The following is a 15,032-nucleotide window of genomic DNA, read 5'->3' as shown; positions in this document are numbered from 1 at the left end:
TACACTTTCCCAGCCAAACCTATTTGCTACGGCCAAATGTTGTGGCCTATTATACAGTACAGTGAACTTGGCACCATAGCCTTGGACAGCAAAAAAGCTTTAGCCTAGATTGAAAGCCACAGAAAAAAATATGAGCACATTTCTTCTGGCATGACATTATTCTCTAATTCCTGCAGATTAAGAAATATTAAACTGGACTTCTTTATCATGTCGTTTCAAAGCTAATTGAAAACTTATTGACTCACTAGGGCTGATTTGCATTGGCGAGTAATGGTAAACATGCCAGGAGTCCAGGCAGGTAAATGGGCACCTTTTGCATTTAAACACAGAGGTCAACGGATTGTCAGATGACCATCGAAACGGCTTTCATTGTTGCTGATTGAAATTGTCTTTTCCATCTGCTCCCTTTTTCAACTTTTTATTTATTGTAGAAGCAATGTAAATGTAAAATATGCATACAATCACCAGCTTTTTTTCTTCCATCATTTTTTTTTAGTTTTAATTTACATATTTTAGAAGCGGTTACTTTGTGCCTGCAGCCATAGGGGGGTTAAATACAGAAACATAATTACTTCAAATCAAGATAAAGAAAGGTATACACATAAATATTACATCAGTTTCCCAAATAACTGAAAATTCAAAAGTTATATTTAAGTTTACTGTCTTGTTAAGGGCCATCTGTAAAACTTGCCAATACTGCTGTATCTGTGGAAAGGATCAGAATATGTGTGCTACTTGCTCTCCAAATAACCTCCAACACTGTGAAGTGGTTCCCTTCTGTTTAATTTGTGTTTTGGGGCTGATTAAAAATCCATGTTCCTATACATATTCCATGTATATGAACTAGTAGCACTTTGTTGAAATTTGCTTGCTGTAAGTTCATCCACTGATCAGCAGATATCGTATTCTCATTTTCTTTTCCCCCTTGTATTTTAATATATTCTGTTGAATCTTTTTTCATGTCCTCACTACTAGAAATTATTTTCTTCTTATTACGGCGTTGAGAAGCAGCTATAAAGATTTTAAGCATTTTGTTATTCTGTTCCATATTTTGTTTCATACAAACCTCCAGTATAAAGTTAAAGATTTATAACACCCATATGTATTTTTTTCCCAATTATATAGGTGCTAAATTTCTTCAAAAGTTTTCAGATGAAATCCCGGAGGTTGTCCATGTTTTGAGTTGGGAGGAAATCTGCTACACATTCGCTAAGTTACAATTTTAGGTTTTCTAACCTTAAACCATATCTTAATTGGTGTAACAATCCAGAGTTGGCTGTCTCATATATACTTTTTGCCAATAATTCATCTCCCAGGATTGTTTGTATTAGAAATTTGCCTGTGACCAAGGATTCTATCTCCTTCCATTTGGCATTATACTGTAATTATGATCACAGCAATAAACACAGATTTGAGCTAAGAGTATAAGTCATAATACATCTCTAGACAAGGTAGGGTTAGACCACCCTTCTCCTTAGCTAACTGTATCATCTTATATCTAATTCTTAGCTTCTTTCCATTCCAAACAAGATCTGAGATTATTTTGTTCCACTCATTAAAACATTCGGTAGAAATCACTGAAAAAATACCACAGTCTTGGTGACACATTGAATTTAATGGCCTGTACTCCAGATCTTATTGAAACAGGGACCAAATTCCAACTGGATCATCTTTTATTTTGCAGATTAAGTGATTGTGATCAATTGTGAGAGGTCTTTTGGTATGTGTACTCTTAAATATTAAGCATGAGGCTTATTTCCAATTTACCTTAAATTTCCCTTTTAATTTACAGTATCTGTTGGATTGTAATTATAAGTAAAAAAGTCTGTCTTCTCTACAGTTAATTGTGTACTCAGATATTTAATTGTATAACCAGATATTTGACCATATAATAAGAGATTCAATAGGTTGATCTAATTATAAGAGGATCATTGGAATATAAGGCAATATTATATTCTGGTACATTGATTTCTATTGCCTAACTATTTGGATTTTGTCTATTCTGTTCCTCTATGGGTCATACAGTATATATACAGAACACAATAGATGAGGTAGAGTACATTGCTGTCTTTTACCTCTTTATAAAAGATACCTTTATAAAAATTGTTTGAAAGATAACCATTGATCTTAATTTGTGAGGCAGGATTTGAATACATTATTTCAATTGCATTTAGAAATGTATTACCCGATCAAAAGCTTTTCTCAATATGTGATATAAATCTAATATTATCTCCTATTTATCTGTTTTGATTAAACCTGTTTGATGTAGATTAATCAGTTACAAGTAGAACTCTTTCTTTTGGCCATAACTGCATCACGAATTTTATAATCCACATTAAGAAACTGGACGAAAAGACCTACATCTTGTCTGGTCCCTCCCTTCCTTTGGTATAATAGAAATAATAGCCTTTCTCTATGTGGGGTCCAGATCTCCTCCTTCCTTTATCCAATCACACATGGACAGAAGTTAAGGAGCTAATTACTAATTGTTCTTTATCCATTTAATTCACTTGGAAAGCCATCAGTCCCTGGTGATTTGTTAGATTTAAGGTTAGAGATAGTTTTATACATTTCCTCACTATTCCTGCAGTTAGTTAATTAATTAATCAATTAATTAATTAATGTTTTGTTCAGCACTTAGATCGGAAAGCTCTAATGATTCTAGTAATTTCATTGGAGATATTAGAATACAATTTCAGTTCAGGAGTACACATTTTTGAGGTATTCCACAAAGGTTTCTTGCATTCCTCTAGTTTGTGATGCAATTTGTTTGGAACTGGCCCAATAATTTTATGGAGTGGGGGTTTGGCTTTTGTGAACGTCGAGTTCTTGCTAATGTTTTCATTGATTTGGTTCCTCATTTGATTTTGTTTCTACTTTAACAGCTTGCAAATTATTTCTGCTCTAAATAATAATTTCTTGCATATCACCTGGGTAAGTGTTTTTTGTGTTCTTGTTATACATATTGTAATGCAACAGGGTTCAGGTGGGCGCCCTCGCCTGCTGCCTACACAGGTCGGCCCCGCACCATCAGGGACGCGAACCTGGGCCTCCGGCGTCACTCAACAGGGACCCAGCCTGGTGAGCTAAAGAGAGATCTCTTCACAGTCCAGTGGCTGTAGTCCTGCTATTACAGGGAAGGGCGGTGACGTCACCGCTCTGGTAAGCCGGCTCTTACACAGTGCCTGTCGGCCGTATGCGTTACAATATATTGACAGTAATTCAGATTTGGCTTGTATTACTTTTTACTTATACAGTATGTACCAATAGAGAAAGCACTGCTTTCTATACCCTATAGTATTTTTGGGTAAACCCCTTTTGTATCATTGTTTTGTACAAATTGTTCAAACTCCTGTTTAGTTCTCTCCTTGATATGGCTATCATTTAAAACAATGCAGTTCATCTCCCACAGATTGTTCTGTTTCCTCTAGTTTTAATCTAATATTAAAGTAATTAAAGTAATGGGTGCACGGTCAGATAGATCAATTGTTCCATTTATATGTTCCATTTGGTTCTGTCTTTTCTGTTCATAATCAAGTCTACCATATGGGTTTTTAGGGGCAGAAAAATGTCCCTTTCTGCAGGATACATCTATATACTATATACAATATACATCTATATCCGGTCTGCAATAGATCTATTTTACATATTATCAGCAGTTTAGGCTTCTTATTATGATTATTGGATGATTTCAATTTGGGCTTATGATAAAGACTAAAATCCTTTCCTGATATTAGTATTCCCATTGTTTATGTGGCTATTCAAATATTTTTTGAAAAAAAAAATCTATCACTTCCCAGTTGTGCAGAACACTAAATAAAGTGATGAAACAATTTTCTATTTTCCTTTAAAATAAATCCATCACCCATGTCTTTAATCTCCGATAAATATTCAAAATTCACAGCAGTCAGAATTGTTATGGCTACACCTCTTTTATGACCCAGTTTATGAGAGGAATAGAATACTTTATTAAAACCCATCGTCATTGTTTTAATTTAACATGCTCAGTGTGGAAAGACGACTCTCCTGCAGAAATATCTTGTTTAGGTTTTGTTAAAGTTTTACTTCTTTTCACCGGGTTGTGTAGACCATTTACATTAAAAGAAATCACTTTAACGTCTTGTAAAGCCATTCTTGTATAACTTTTTTATCCTAAAGTCACTAACTCCTCATCTCTCAAAACAAAGTACTCTTGGTATTTTAAAGAAAACAGTGAACAATATTGTAAATTACTGTATAATTTTCAGGTGTGGGGAGCTGTCCAACATTTCCAAGCAGAAGTCTTGGGCATATAGGGAATGAACAGACAAAAACGTTGTCTTCTCTAAATAAAGAGGGCCTTTTCTAAATAGTCCTTTTGATCTAAGTCCGATTTATTCTGCAATATTACATTAATCATATCTAAAGTGAAGCTATAAAACTGAAATATATAACACCGACATTGCTCACTTCGAATAGATAAAGTAAAAAGCAATATTTAAGCAAATGGAAAAAAGGGACTCCCTACTGAGCCCGACGAGGCTTTTACTGCAGGTTACTGCAGGTATGAGTTATTCTGATCCAGTGGTGCTGTGTCAGTAAAGTCCTACTGGGCTGCTGAAGCCTGCAGTCTGGTACTGTTCCGCGGTCAGTCAGGTTCTGTGCACTGTGCTTCCCTCCCCTGTCCCCCTCCTGCCAGGTGTCCTTTCTCATCCTCTCCTGCAGCCAGACCTGTGGTCAGGCACTGAAGCCTCTGCGAGTCAAGACTCCTGAGTCAGAAAACATCCCCAGTGGGCTGGGAAGGGTGTTTTAAATGTTTATGCTATTTTTTTAGCATAAGAGTGTTCTGGGTGGATTACTTGACATTTTTTGACCAGAGGGGGAGTGTTTATTCCTTCATTCTCCAGATGTTCGCGTTACACTGGGCACATGGCCACGATCAAAGTATACCCTTTTATTTTCATAATGTAGTTTTTTTTTCACCCGTGCTTTTTCAGGATTACTTCTTATCTAGGTGGCCTTATATCTCAAAAACCTGATCATAGTGGATCTCGGTCAGCACAGATCCACAGGGTTTGGGCCAAGTCTCTCAGTTCAGAGCAGATTTTTTCCAAGGACTCATGTCTTTCTCCTGCTTAGCTGGGGGACTTCCCTCTTCATCCTGAGATTCCTATTCCCAGAACACAACTGTTAAGCAGCCATTGCTGATGGTGATGTCACTGGGAGCCTCCTCCATTTGCCCCTTTAATGTACAATTTTTGGACATCTCTTATTTTTGGACAATGTTCCATGCTTTTCAAGGGCATGTTTCTGGCTCCTCAGTTATCAGGTATGATCTACTTTGCTTCTGTAGATTGTCCTACTTTTTTAACAACTAAAAGCTTCAGGAGACATCTTGAAAATAAGCAAATGAGAAAGGCCAATAGGAGTAATGCTGACCAGCGGCCCAGACTATAGGTTTGTAAAAGTCACACTCCAGACTGTTGACTTAAAGCATTCCTAGCCTGTCATCCCAATCAGTCCAGCTCTGTGAACTATGAATTCCTCCTGGCTGACTGATTACAGTCAAGTGCTCAGAACAGCTGACTTCATTAGGGGTTAAGAATGTGCCAAAAGTATGGTAACATATACAGTTATCCATCACCCATTTTCCTCTGGTATTAATATTCATCGCAATTTGTTGTTAGCCGGTGCTTCATTTTTCTTTCAGTTTATCATTTAAATCCTCAATGCTCCAACATATTTTCCGGTTGATCTCTCAATGGGCAATTCTCCCATTTAGAAAAATATTTGTCCAGCTCTGCCAAGTTTCCACAGCTGGTACAATAAATGATTATTTAGTACACAAGCGCTGATTAGTTATTAAGGGGGTTTCCTGGGAATATGTCAGGATGAGTTGGTTGTGCATGTCTGAATCTCATGGTTATCCACAACAGCTGCTCACAACACTGTATCTGCGACTGCGAGTTCCACAAAATGGTAAAAACCACTCGGATACATATCCCAGGCCTTCAGCAAACAGGAGAAACAAGTAATCAGATCACGTAAACATGCTTTTAAATTTTTTATTGAAGCTTTTGTTTGTAATGCAGTTTACAGTCACCATGGTTTCTTACACAATTGCACACAGTGCCGATTGAAACATGCACACCTTTTGGGTCAAGTTTATTTGCATCCCTTCTGTAAAAGCTTATTTGTGCTTATTCCTGTGAAGCAATATGATGCTGCCAATGATCAATAGATTTCTTGAACTGGTTTCTTGTTTTTAAATGTAGTACACATGTGTTTTTATATATCCATCCCTTTTCTAACTCCATGCAGATAGCACCCCAGGAACTGAACCTACGGCTCCAGCAGTGCGAGGCAGCAATGCTTTCCACTGCCCCACTGTCCCAACTCATTTTAATTTATCCCCCAACCAAAATTGGATTTATTAGTCATCAGTCATTTCTGCTCACGTTGATGGGTCTCATACCAGCCTGTCTCTGTGGATGGATACTATTCAGCTGCCTATCAATTTTCACACTCAACAGAGCAGTGGTTAAATCAGGACCCCAAGAGTCTGGCCAGCCACAGTGGTTACTCCTATGCCAGCAACACATTCCTGGGCCCTTGTCCTGGAGGACAGCAGTCCACCAGGTTTCAATGGGTCAAGATCTGGTAAAAAAGACCAATGAAGTGAACAATCATTTCACATGAAATCATGGACCAGCAGTGAATATCAGTGTGCTACACAGCTGAGGACATCATGAGCCCAAACGAGATGCTTGACCAGTCATGTATCAATATTTGTGGTGTCTCAGCCACAGTTGACAGTAGGTGTCAACCTGAGCCATGAAGAAGTGAACAATTTTCAGATCGGACAGAAAATATCTTCTCCCCACCACAAATCCAGCCATCTGTGGCCTGGAGCAGCAGTGGGAGATACTTGATTTTTGACAGTGGTCTGGGTGGACTACTAGGACTTTAGACCAGAGGGTGAATGTTAAAATAAAATGCAATACAAACAGATTAAGGCACATTTTTCATGCATAATATTCTTAATACTCTGTTGTCATTCACATTTTTGAAGTATAGAAAACTATTTCATAGAGAAGCTGTCATATAAAATATTTTATAAGCTATTGCTGGAAGGCTGTACTGCTTCAACCTTCAACCTACAAAAATATATTTGGTATTTGGTTCCCTTTGAGGGAAAAGAAAATAAGGAAATTCTCACTAAATGAACTCTTCCTAAAAATGACTCTGGGTCTCAGTGAGAAGAGAATGTATTTGACAGGCATACTTTGACAAAACAGCTTCAGAACCACAACGATGAGGAACACTTGTGCTGGAGGACTGATTACTGGGACACAAAGACAGGAAGGGATTTTAAAAAGTCTGAATGCTCTGTGAGATTGAGTATCATTGCTTGAATTATGTAATTAACTTTTATGAAATTAATAACATTTGTGAATAATTATATACAAGACCTAATTTGCACTTTGATTCTTCGAAGAGTTAACTGCTCTTAGGTGCTACCTGTTTTATTTTTGTTCTGATTTATAGCAGTTATACTGAATGGCTGATCAGTATTAAGCATGTATTGCACGCAGTTAAGGAGGAACACCCATGTATGCAAGAGTAATGCTTAATTTACACATTCATTGCTTTCGGTTGAAGGACAATTTCAAATCCCAGTCCTGCCTCAGAGTGTCCTGGTGGTCTTATTTCATCTTGGGAAAGCACAGTTCTGGAACTGCACAACATAGATATATGTATCATTCTGAATCTGATTTTATTTCCTTGCTGCCATGTGTGTGGAGAGTTTGCCACTTGTATGCATCCATTTCTAAAATATAGGGATTTCTACTTAGACAGGAGTTGAAACTGCAGCTGTCTCACTAGTGAAACTTTCATTTAACACTGAAAGACCAGGGCCTCAGGGGCTCTTCCTTAATACCTTCCTTTTGTCATTCATCTGATAAACCCATCACTTCTCAGCAGGAAGGAAGCCTCTTTGCAAATTTTTAGTGAAGTGTCTTTTTAAATGGACCAGAAAAATGTCAATTCTCAGCTTTTGGATCAAGTTCAAATATCAAAATTTTCATTACAAGATATTAAAAACTGTGGTAAGAAAAGTACTATATAGCACAGCTCCAGGAGGGAAAAAAAGACAGTAATAGAGTTTAGATACATTTGTAGAGATGTTCACGGTGCTCGAATCTGTCACAGGACTGTTCCGTCAGACGGCCTGGGATGGTTTCTCCAGAGCTGAAGTTCTACTTGCCGATGATGACATTTCTGAAGCCCTTGACATCGTGCAGCTTGTTGCTGTTGAAATCCACCATCAGTTTCCTCATGCCCCAGTGCGTTGGGGTGAAGTAGACTTTCACCTTCGCCTCCTTGCCAGGCCCCACGGAACCGATCCTGCAGTGAAAACAAACAGCACGGTCAGTGCGGTCAGTACACCCAGGGCTCCGAGCAGGCTGCCGACCCAGCGCTAATGCAAAAAAAATGTACAGGATTAAGTGTATATTTCAGTACTTTCAGAAATCTCAAAATTCTGACATACTGTGTTCCACATTGCAAAAACTCTTGGCGAGGACGCTAATCCTTTGGTGGTTAATAACGACCTTCTTTCCTGCCAATACAGTCTTCTTAAATGCGTGTAAAGTGCCATGGAACAATTTCTGTGGCTCTCAGCCTTGCCTTGCTAATCTGATATTTACATCAGGGTCTCCACATCCTCCTTGCCTGGTTCCACTGGTGACAACAGGCTGATTTAACATGCTTTGCAAAAAAAAGCAGAAGGGGATTCAGATTGACTAGAATGAGAATGAGAGTGAGGAAAACAATCAACATCCTTTAGCTGGTAGGTGCTCTCGGCCACCTGATGTAACTGCACAGCCCATTGCGCTCTGTTTCCTTTTGAAGCTAATTGTTTTCATGTAGTACCTACTATAGCTACTTGTTAGATAAGCTCTTAGCTTAACTATCTCAATTTCAAATACACTGCTGGTGCCAAAATCTACTGTTACCCACAAAAACGCATTGTGCCATGACATTCACTATATCTTTCAGTTCATGGATTAGTTCTGTTTAAACACAACAGGTTTTGATCAACCTTTTTAATGACATTGTTTTATAAAGTGAAACAATAATGAACAGAGAAACAGTTGACAGACCTTTAAATCCAATTTCTTCTTAAAAACAACCCAGTTTGCCACTTTATATATGTAATTCAGAAATGTTAAAGGACGATGGCACTGTAAGAAATGACCAGCCTTTGTTCTTCCACATCACTGAAGGCACTCAGACTCAATCTCCCCCCAGGGCCCCAGCTCCAGAAGAGCACAGAACAAGCAACGCCAGCATGTCTGTGTCAGTATCTGCACTTTGAGGACCAGTATCCTCTAGGTCTATTTTAAATTTGTCTGCTTGCACCTTGTAAGGTGGAAAGACAAAGCGGGCGACAGATAAAACCTCTTCCTCCTCCCCCAGAGCAGCAGCCAAGGACTTTCATAGTGGATTCCCAGCACACCTTCCATATAAATGCCATTTGGAAAGCTGAGCCCGCTTCCTCTCATGCACTCGTCTTCACTTGGTTAACTTTTAGATGATTTCCGAGATTTTACGGCGTTTCCCTGGGCTTTAAACTATTTCACCACAACACCTATCGCACTACTGCGCCGTGAAATACCAGCCTTTCCAGGGCTTCCAGCTTCGTACGCCACTGTCTCTTCCAAGGGTCACAGGTAAGGAAAGTGAAGCCTTGTGCCTCCCTGTGTGCGGCGGACTTACGTCTCCCTGATGGTCCTCCCGCCGGTGAGGTTGGCTCCCTCCAGGCAGAAGGTGCAGTTCTCCAGGGGCTCCGCCAGCGGGTTCTGCAGAATGATCTCAGCGGCCAGCTTGCGGTTCTGCTTGGGCTCCCCCAGGATCTAGGAAGGGGCAGACGGCTTGGAGATCGGAGGCCAGACATCCTTACCTACCCAGCCTCCACCTCAGACACGCATTCCCTTTCTAACCTTTATATTCCCAAAAGGCATTTTACAGTCAAAGACGCATCCTCACTTTCTGAAACATCCCCCATATGGAAATGAGAAAGGTGACGGATGAAAGAAAAACAACCCCCCCCGGGCGAAATGGTTACCACCTTATTGATCCAGGATTCTCCCCCCACCAGCTTTTTAAAGATCCCAGAGAACCATCTCTAATAACTTGGCCAGGCAGTTTGTTCAACATACCACCCACCCTTTGTGTACACAAGAAGTTGATATTCTCAGGCCTCAGTGCAATTCTTTTTAATTTTTACATTAGGTATTCAGGTCGTTCAGACTGCGTAATGTGTGCGTGGTTTACAGTCATTGTATTGAATTCCTCATAGTCAATCTGCAGGGGAGTTCAATCAGCAGATTCCATGCTGGGAGCTCTGCTAGGTCACACAAACATGCAGAATTGACAGGTTTTGCATGAGGGGGGCTTTACCTTGATTTTGATCTGTGGGTCCTCCAGGACGATGTCTCGCATGGCCAGGATGGCGTCTTTGGTGTGGTAGTCCATGAGCAGAGCCACGACCTTGATGAGGCTGTCTGAGGTGAGGACCTCCCCATACTTTGTGTAATTCAGCCTGAGAGGAATGGTCTTCTCTAAAAGCACAACACATTGACATTGCTTGAGGAAGAAAGCATGAGTAATGAAATACAAAGCATTAAAATAAAAAAAATACACAGTATATATACTCCTTCCAGAATTCTATTTTCTATCCTCTTCCATTCTGGAGCAGATGTGGCGTTTGAAGTTGTTCCCAAAATGAGGACTAAAACTAATAATAGGTGAAAGCAAAGACTTTCATTCCTTTGACACAGCTTATACCTACACAATGGAAAAATACATGAGAGAAAACCTCCTTTTTGTTGAAAAGCACTTTCAACAAAAAACTGTACGTTACTAAGTAATGTACACAAAATGAACCAAAAGGACTGACAGAACAAACTATTTTTGCTTTAAAGGGGGTATGCTTTATTTAAAAACAATGAAAACTAACCTCTTAGAAAATGAAAGTCCTGGTTCTGTAGGTGGAACATACTAGATATTATTTGCTTTCCAGGTAGCAATTCAAGAAAGGTAGTTTCACTCAATTACTAGTACTGCTCATTTCTCCTCAATTGTAGTTTTTTTCAAACACAAGGTTCATGACTGCATTTGGAGATGGGCTGAGAAAAAAAATACAGAATTCCAACAGGAGATTCACTGCACTCCTGTTATTTCGGAAAAATGGCAGAATATACAGATCTGCGGACTTTTACCTTCAAGCAATTTTAGCTTTTCCAATTGATTGGCGCTATAAAAACTCCAATGTCACAGCCAATGAAATCAAGTATGGAGACATAAAACACATTTAAATGCAATGTACTCCCTTGTCTTATTTTTGTTAGATTAAATGCAAATGGTATTTTTCCCCCTAAAACAAAGTTTTTTGTAGGAGTTCTCAGAGTGGAAGGGAATTGATCTGAGGACACATACACCCAAAAGGCTTCATCCTGAGGGCAACACAAGTAGGGCGTCACTTATTTACATTCAGTGTGATCCTCTGAGCAGCATGGTTTGTGAAGAAGCTTATTTTTCTACAGAGAACAGCAAGCCAGTGAGCCTGTGTGGAAATCTGCCAGCCGATTCCTCACCTTCACTGGGCGAGAGCTGCACGTTGAGCAGGTCTTTCATGCCACACTCCTTGCCTGTGGTGCTGTTGTAGAAGGCAGCCCTGGCACAGAACATGAGGCGGCACAGCTTGGCCATGGGGGTGTTGTTGGAGATGACAGCGAACACGTCAAAGTCACAGCCCTTCTTCATGTCCTTTGACGTCTTGATCTTGAGGTGCAGGCCCGGCTCAGGGGGAGGCTGCAGCAGCTTGTTCTGGTGGTTGGCCTTCCTGAAGGTCCGCCTCTCCTCCTCTGAGCCTGCAACGCCCAAAACAGACCAACTCTGTGTGTCTGATTCTTAGACAGGAGGTAGGCAAGGACTCTGGCTCTTGTTTCAAGCAGGAAGAATAGTCAGGCATGTGGCAGTTTGTTAAACTTTAGAGCTATAGCTGTAATTAATTGTATGTGGGAGGAGGTTTAATAAACATGGTTCAAGACCAAAGGCTATGCCAATAGCTATAACAGACACCGCTTTCACACACAGACACCAGAGCATCTGCTGCTAAAATCCCAGCACATTCCCAGCTCAAGGTTCCCCTAATAAAAACTTTTAACAAGACATACCAAAAACAAACATACACTGTGCTTAATTTGTGCAAATAACGTTTGATGGCTGAAAGGTTTTTGAAACCCTTGCCAAACATTTTTGGCAGCACCAAATGTGTCTCTGAGGGCTACACATGACCCTGGGGCAACTGCTTTCCCAGCACTGATGTGAAGCCAAATGGAGTGCAGGATGGAGCAATTCGAGCCTCACAGCCACACGACCACTGTAACAAGCACCAGACACAACCATATGATGGAAAAAAAAGGTGGACAGCAAGAGTTTAGTTGGTCTCTTATGTATAAATTTACTTCATCTCCATTAGAGCAGTGCTCATACATAATGGAACTCTGGTCGTAATAATCTTTTTAAAAAACATTTTGTCCCCAAAAAATCCTATCCCATTGTAGTGTACATCTTGGATTCTCATAACAGGATGAGATAAGAATCAATTATCTACTGACTATCAAATGAAGCACAGTGGCTTGCTTTATATGTGCAGAGCTGCAAGGAGGCTGAGAGTCACTGACTCAGAGCCATTTGTGAAGGCTGAAAGCAGTCTTTGGGCTACCTACCCTCAGGGTACTTGTAGAGATGGGTGATGTCTTCCCGGTCGTCACTGCCCACACTCTTAGTACTGATGGACTGGCCCACTGTGACGGTGCCTCTGATCTTGTCCTCAGTGCCATCTTTACGCTTTATGAAGCTGACCACATCGGCATTGACCTCAGCAAATACAAAGGGTGCATCATACTTGAAGGTGAGCTCTCCTTCCTTGATAGCTTTTACGGGGACAGGCCCACAGCAGTAAACACCTGTGGACAGAAAGAGGCTGAAAGAATGACCCAGCAGTCCAAGGACAACTCTAACAAGTTCTTAAAATTCCCCTGAATCAAAAATAAACTTTATATTCAGCAGGTTCCAGTCTTGACAAACATGTCTAACTAACTTCCAAGTACTCAGCAGGAACTGCATACATCGATTTTCTCTGTACAGAGAAAATCAAGCTGGTACATGCATAGGTGAAGAAAAATGGCTTGGTTCCCCAGTATCTGCTTACCCAGTTACTCCTCCTTTCATGACTTAAATCTGATGATCTGGTTTGCTGTGTGTCAGTGTCGTTCATCTATGCACAGAGCCCCAGCTCACAGTGGATGAACAGAACCCTCCAGACCAAACTGATCAGAACAGTGGTCATTCTTCTGTTCTTAACACCATCCCAAAATTAATCAGGCTCTCATTCCTTAAAAAGCTTTAATGTCTAGCATGAAAACTTGATCCCAAAAAGCATCTTCGGTATCCACATTGTAATTGATTTTGTGAAATGTGCTTTTGGAAAGTGCTATATAAAACAGGCTTCATCGTCATCAGTACCTTCACTCTTCTCCTGGGGTGTCGGGTCACTAGCTTGCCACTCACTGAAGTCTGGACTTAGATCTGGGCGCTTGATCCAGCTCTCTACCCAGCAGTGAAAGTTCCTGCAATGACACACAAGCCTAACAGGACCTCCCCTGTACAAGAAAAGCCATTTTGTTTTACAACCTGTCTACATGTTGTCCTTCAGGAATGACTGACATTTGAAGCAAACATATTCAATTTTTTCATATTCAATATTTTTGCCAGTTTGGCTGTGAAAAGAATAGAACAATACCTACTGAAACTTCAACAATACTGTTTGGCATATTTTTAGCTTGAATGTTCTTAAATGTACTGTACATAAACTATGTTCCTATAGTGTTTGTGGAGATCCAGTGCAGATAAGACAATTTCAGAGTCCAGTGTGATTCTGCAATTCTGCGGAACTCATCAACCTCCTTACCAGATCATGTCTCGGGTTTTCTTGAGCGGACTCCCATTTTCATCGAAGTAGCGCTCAATGACGAGGTTGCTATTGGTGTCGTGAGCAGACATGTAGTTGGTGACGACGCGAGTTGGGATTCCCAGAGCTCGAAGAACTGCCAAACAGTTCCAAAATTCAGATGATGTTGCTTCATTATTTAACTTCAATGTAATAAATACAGCAATACATAGTACATGCAGCAAAAAATCTTTTAGCTATTAAAATATTACATCATTTGGAATAATATAGTATATTTCAAAATAATGATGGTAAATATCTCTATTGTGTCATATTTTGTACCCCCAATGTTCCAGATTAGCATTTTGGGTCAAATTTTTTTCTCTGCATCCATCCATTTCCTAACAGCTTCATCCAGCATGGGGTCGCAGGGGAGCCGGAGCCTATCCCAGCAAGCAACGGGACTGGATTTCAGTCTATTGCAGGGCAGACAGGCACATGCACACACTCGCACCAGGGCCAATATTCCCAGAAGCCAATCATCATAGTACTGTATGTCTTTGGGCAGTGGTAAGAAACTGGAGCACCCAGAGGAAACACATGCAAACATGGGGGGAACGTACTAACTCCACACAGTACCCTGGGAACTGAACTTGGGGCTCCTGGTCTGCGAGACAACAATGCTAACTGCTGCGCCAGCCATTTAATATATATAATGTATGTAAAATACTTGCACTTGTTCATTTATTTACAGCATGATGTTAGGAACCGTCAGTACTACTTTAAGGCTAATCAAGCACTAGTTGCTCCTAGGGTGGTGCGGTAGCTCTGTAGCTAAGGATCCGCGACTGTGGCTGGAAAGTTGTTAGTTCATATCCCGTGGCTGGCAGAGGAATCCTACTCTGTTGGGCCCCTTAGCAAGGCCCTTAACCCCAACTGCTCCAGGGGTGCTGTATAAATGGCTGACCCTGCGCTCTGACCCCAAACTTCTCTCCCTGTCTGTGTGTCACAGGAAGAGCAAGTTGGGGTA

General features: G+C 40.4%; 1 protein-coding gene across 1 annotated transcript in view; it reads right to left on the bottom strand.

The window, feature by feature from the left end:
- Window positions 1-6,030: 6,030 nt before the first annotated feature.
- tgm2b (transglutaminase 2b) overlaps window positions 6,031-15,032 on the bottom strand; it is a 29,269-nt gene continuing 20,267 nt past the window's right edge. Inside the window, exons 7-13 of the mRNA XM_088937380.1 lie at window positions 14,024-14,159; window positions 13,579-13,682; window positions 12,780-13,019; window positions 11,643-11,918; window positions 10,447-10,607; window positions 9,763-9,899; window positions 6,031-8,388 (exon numbers count right to left, since the gene is read on the bottom strand). Coding sequence (XP_088793506.1) covers window positions 8,241-8,388; window positions 9,763-9,899; window positions 10,447-10,607; window positions 11,643-11,918; window positions 12,780-13,019; window positions 13,579-13,682; window positions 14,024-14,159 — 1,202 coding nt within the window. The 3' untranslated portion in view covers window positions 6,031-8,240. The remainder of the gene's footprint in view (window positions 8,389-9,762; window positions 9,900-10,446; window positions 10,608-11,642; window positions 11,919-12,779; window positions 13,020-13,578; window positions 13,683-14,023; window positions 14,160-15,032) is intronic.

The sequence above is a fragment of the Atractosteus spatula genome, chromosome 19 (assembly GCF_055471065.1).
Source record: "Atractosteus spatula isolate fAtrSpa1 chromosome 19, fAtrSpa1.hap1, whole genome shotgun sequence".
NCBI lineage: Eukaryota > Metazoa > Chordata > Actinopteri > Semionotiformes > Lepisosteidae > Atractosteus > Atractosteus spatula.
This window is presented reverse-complemented; position numbering and strand designations above follow the sequence as displayed.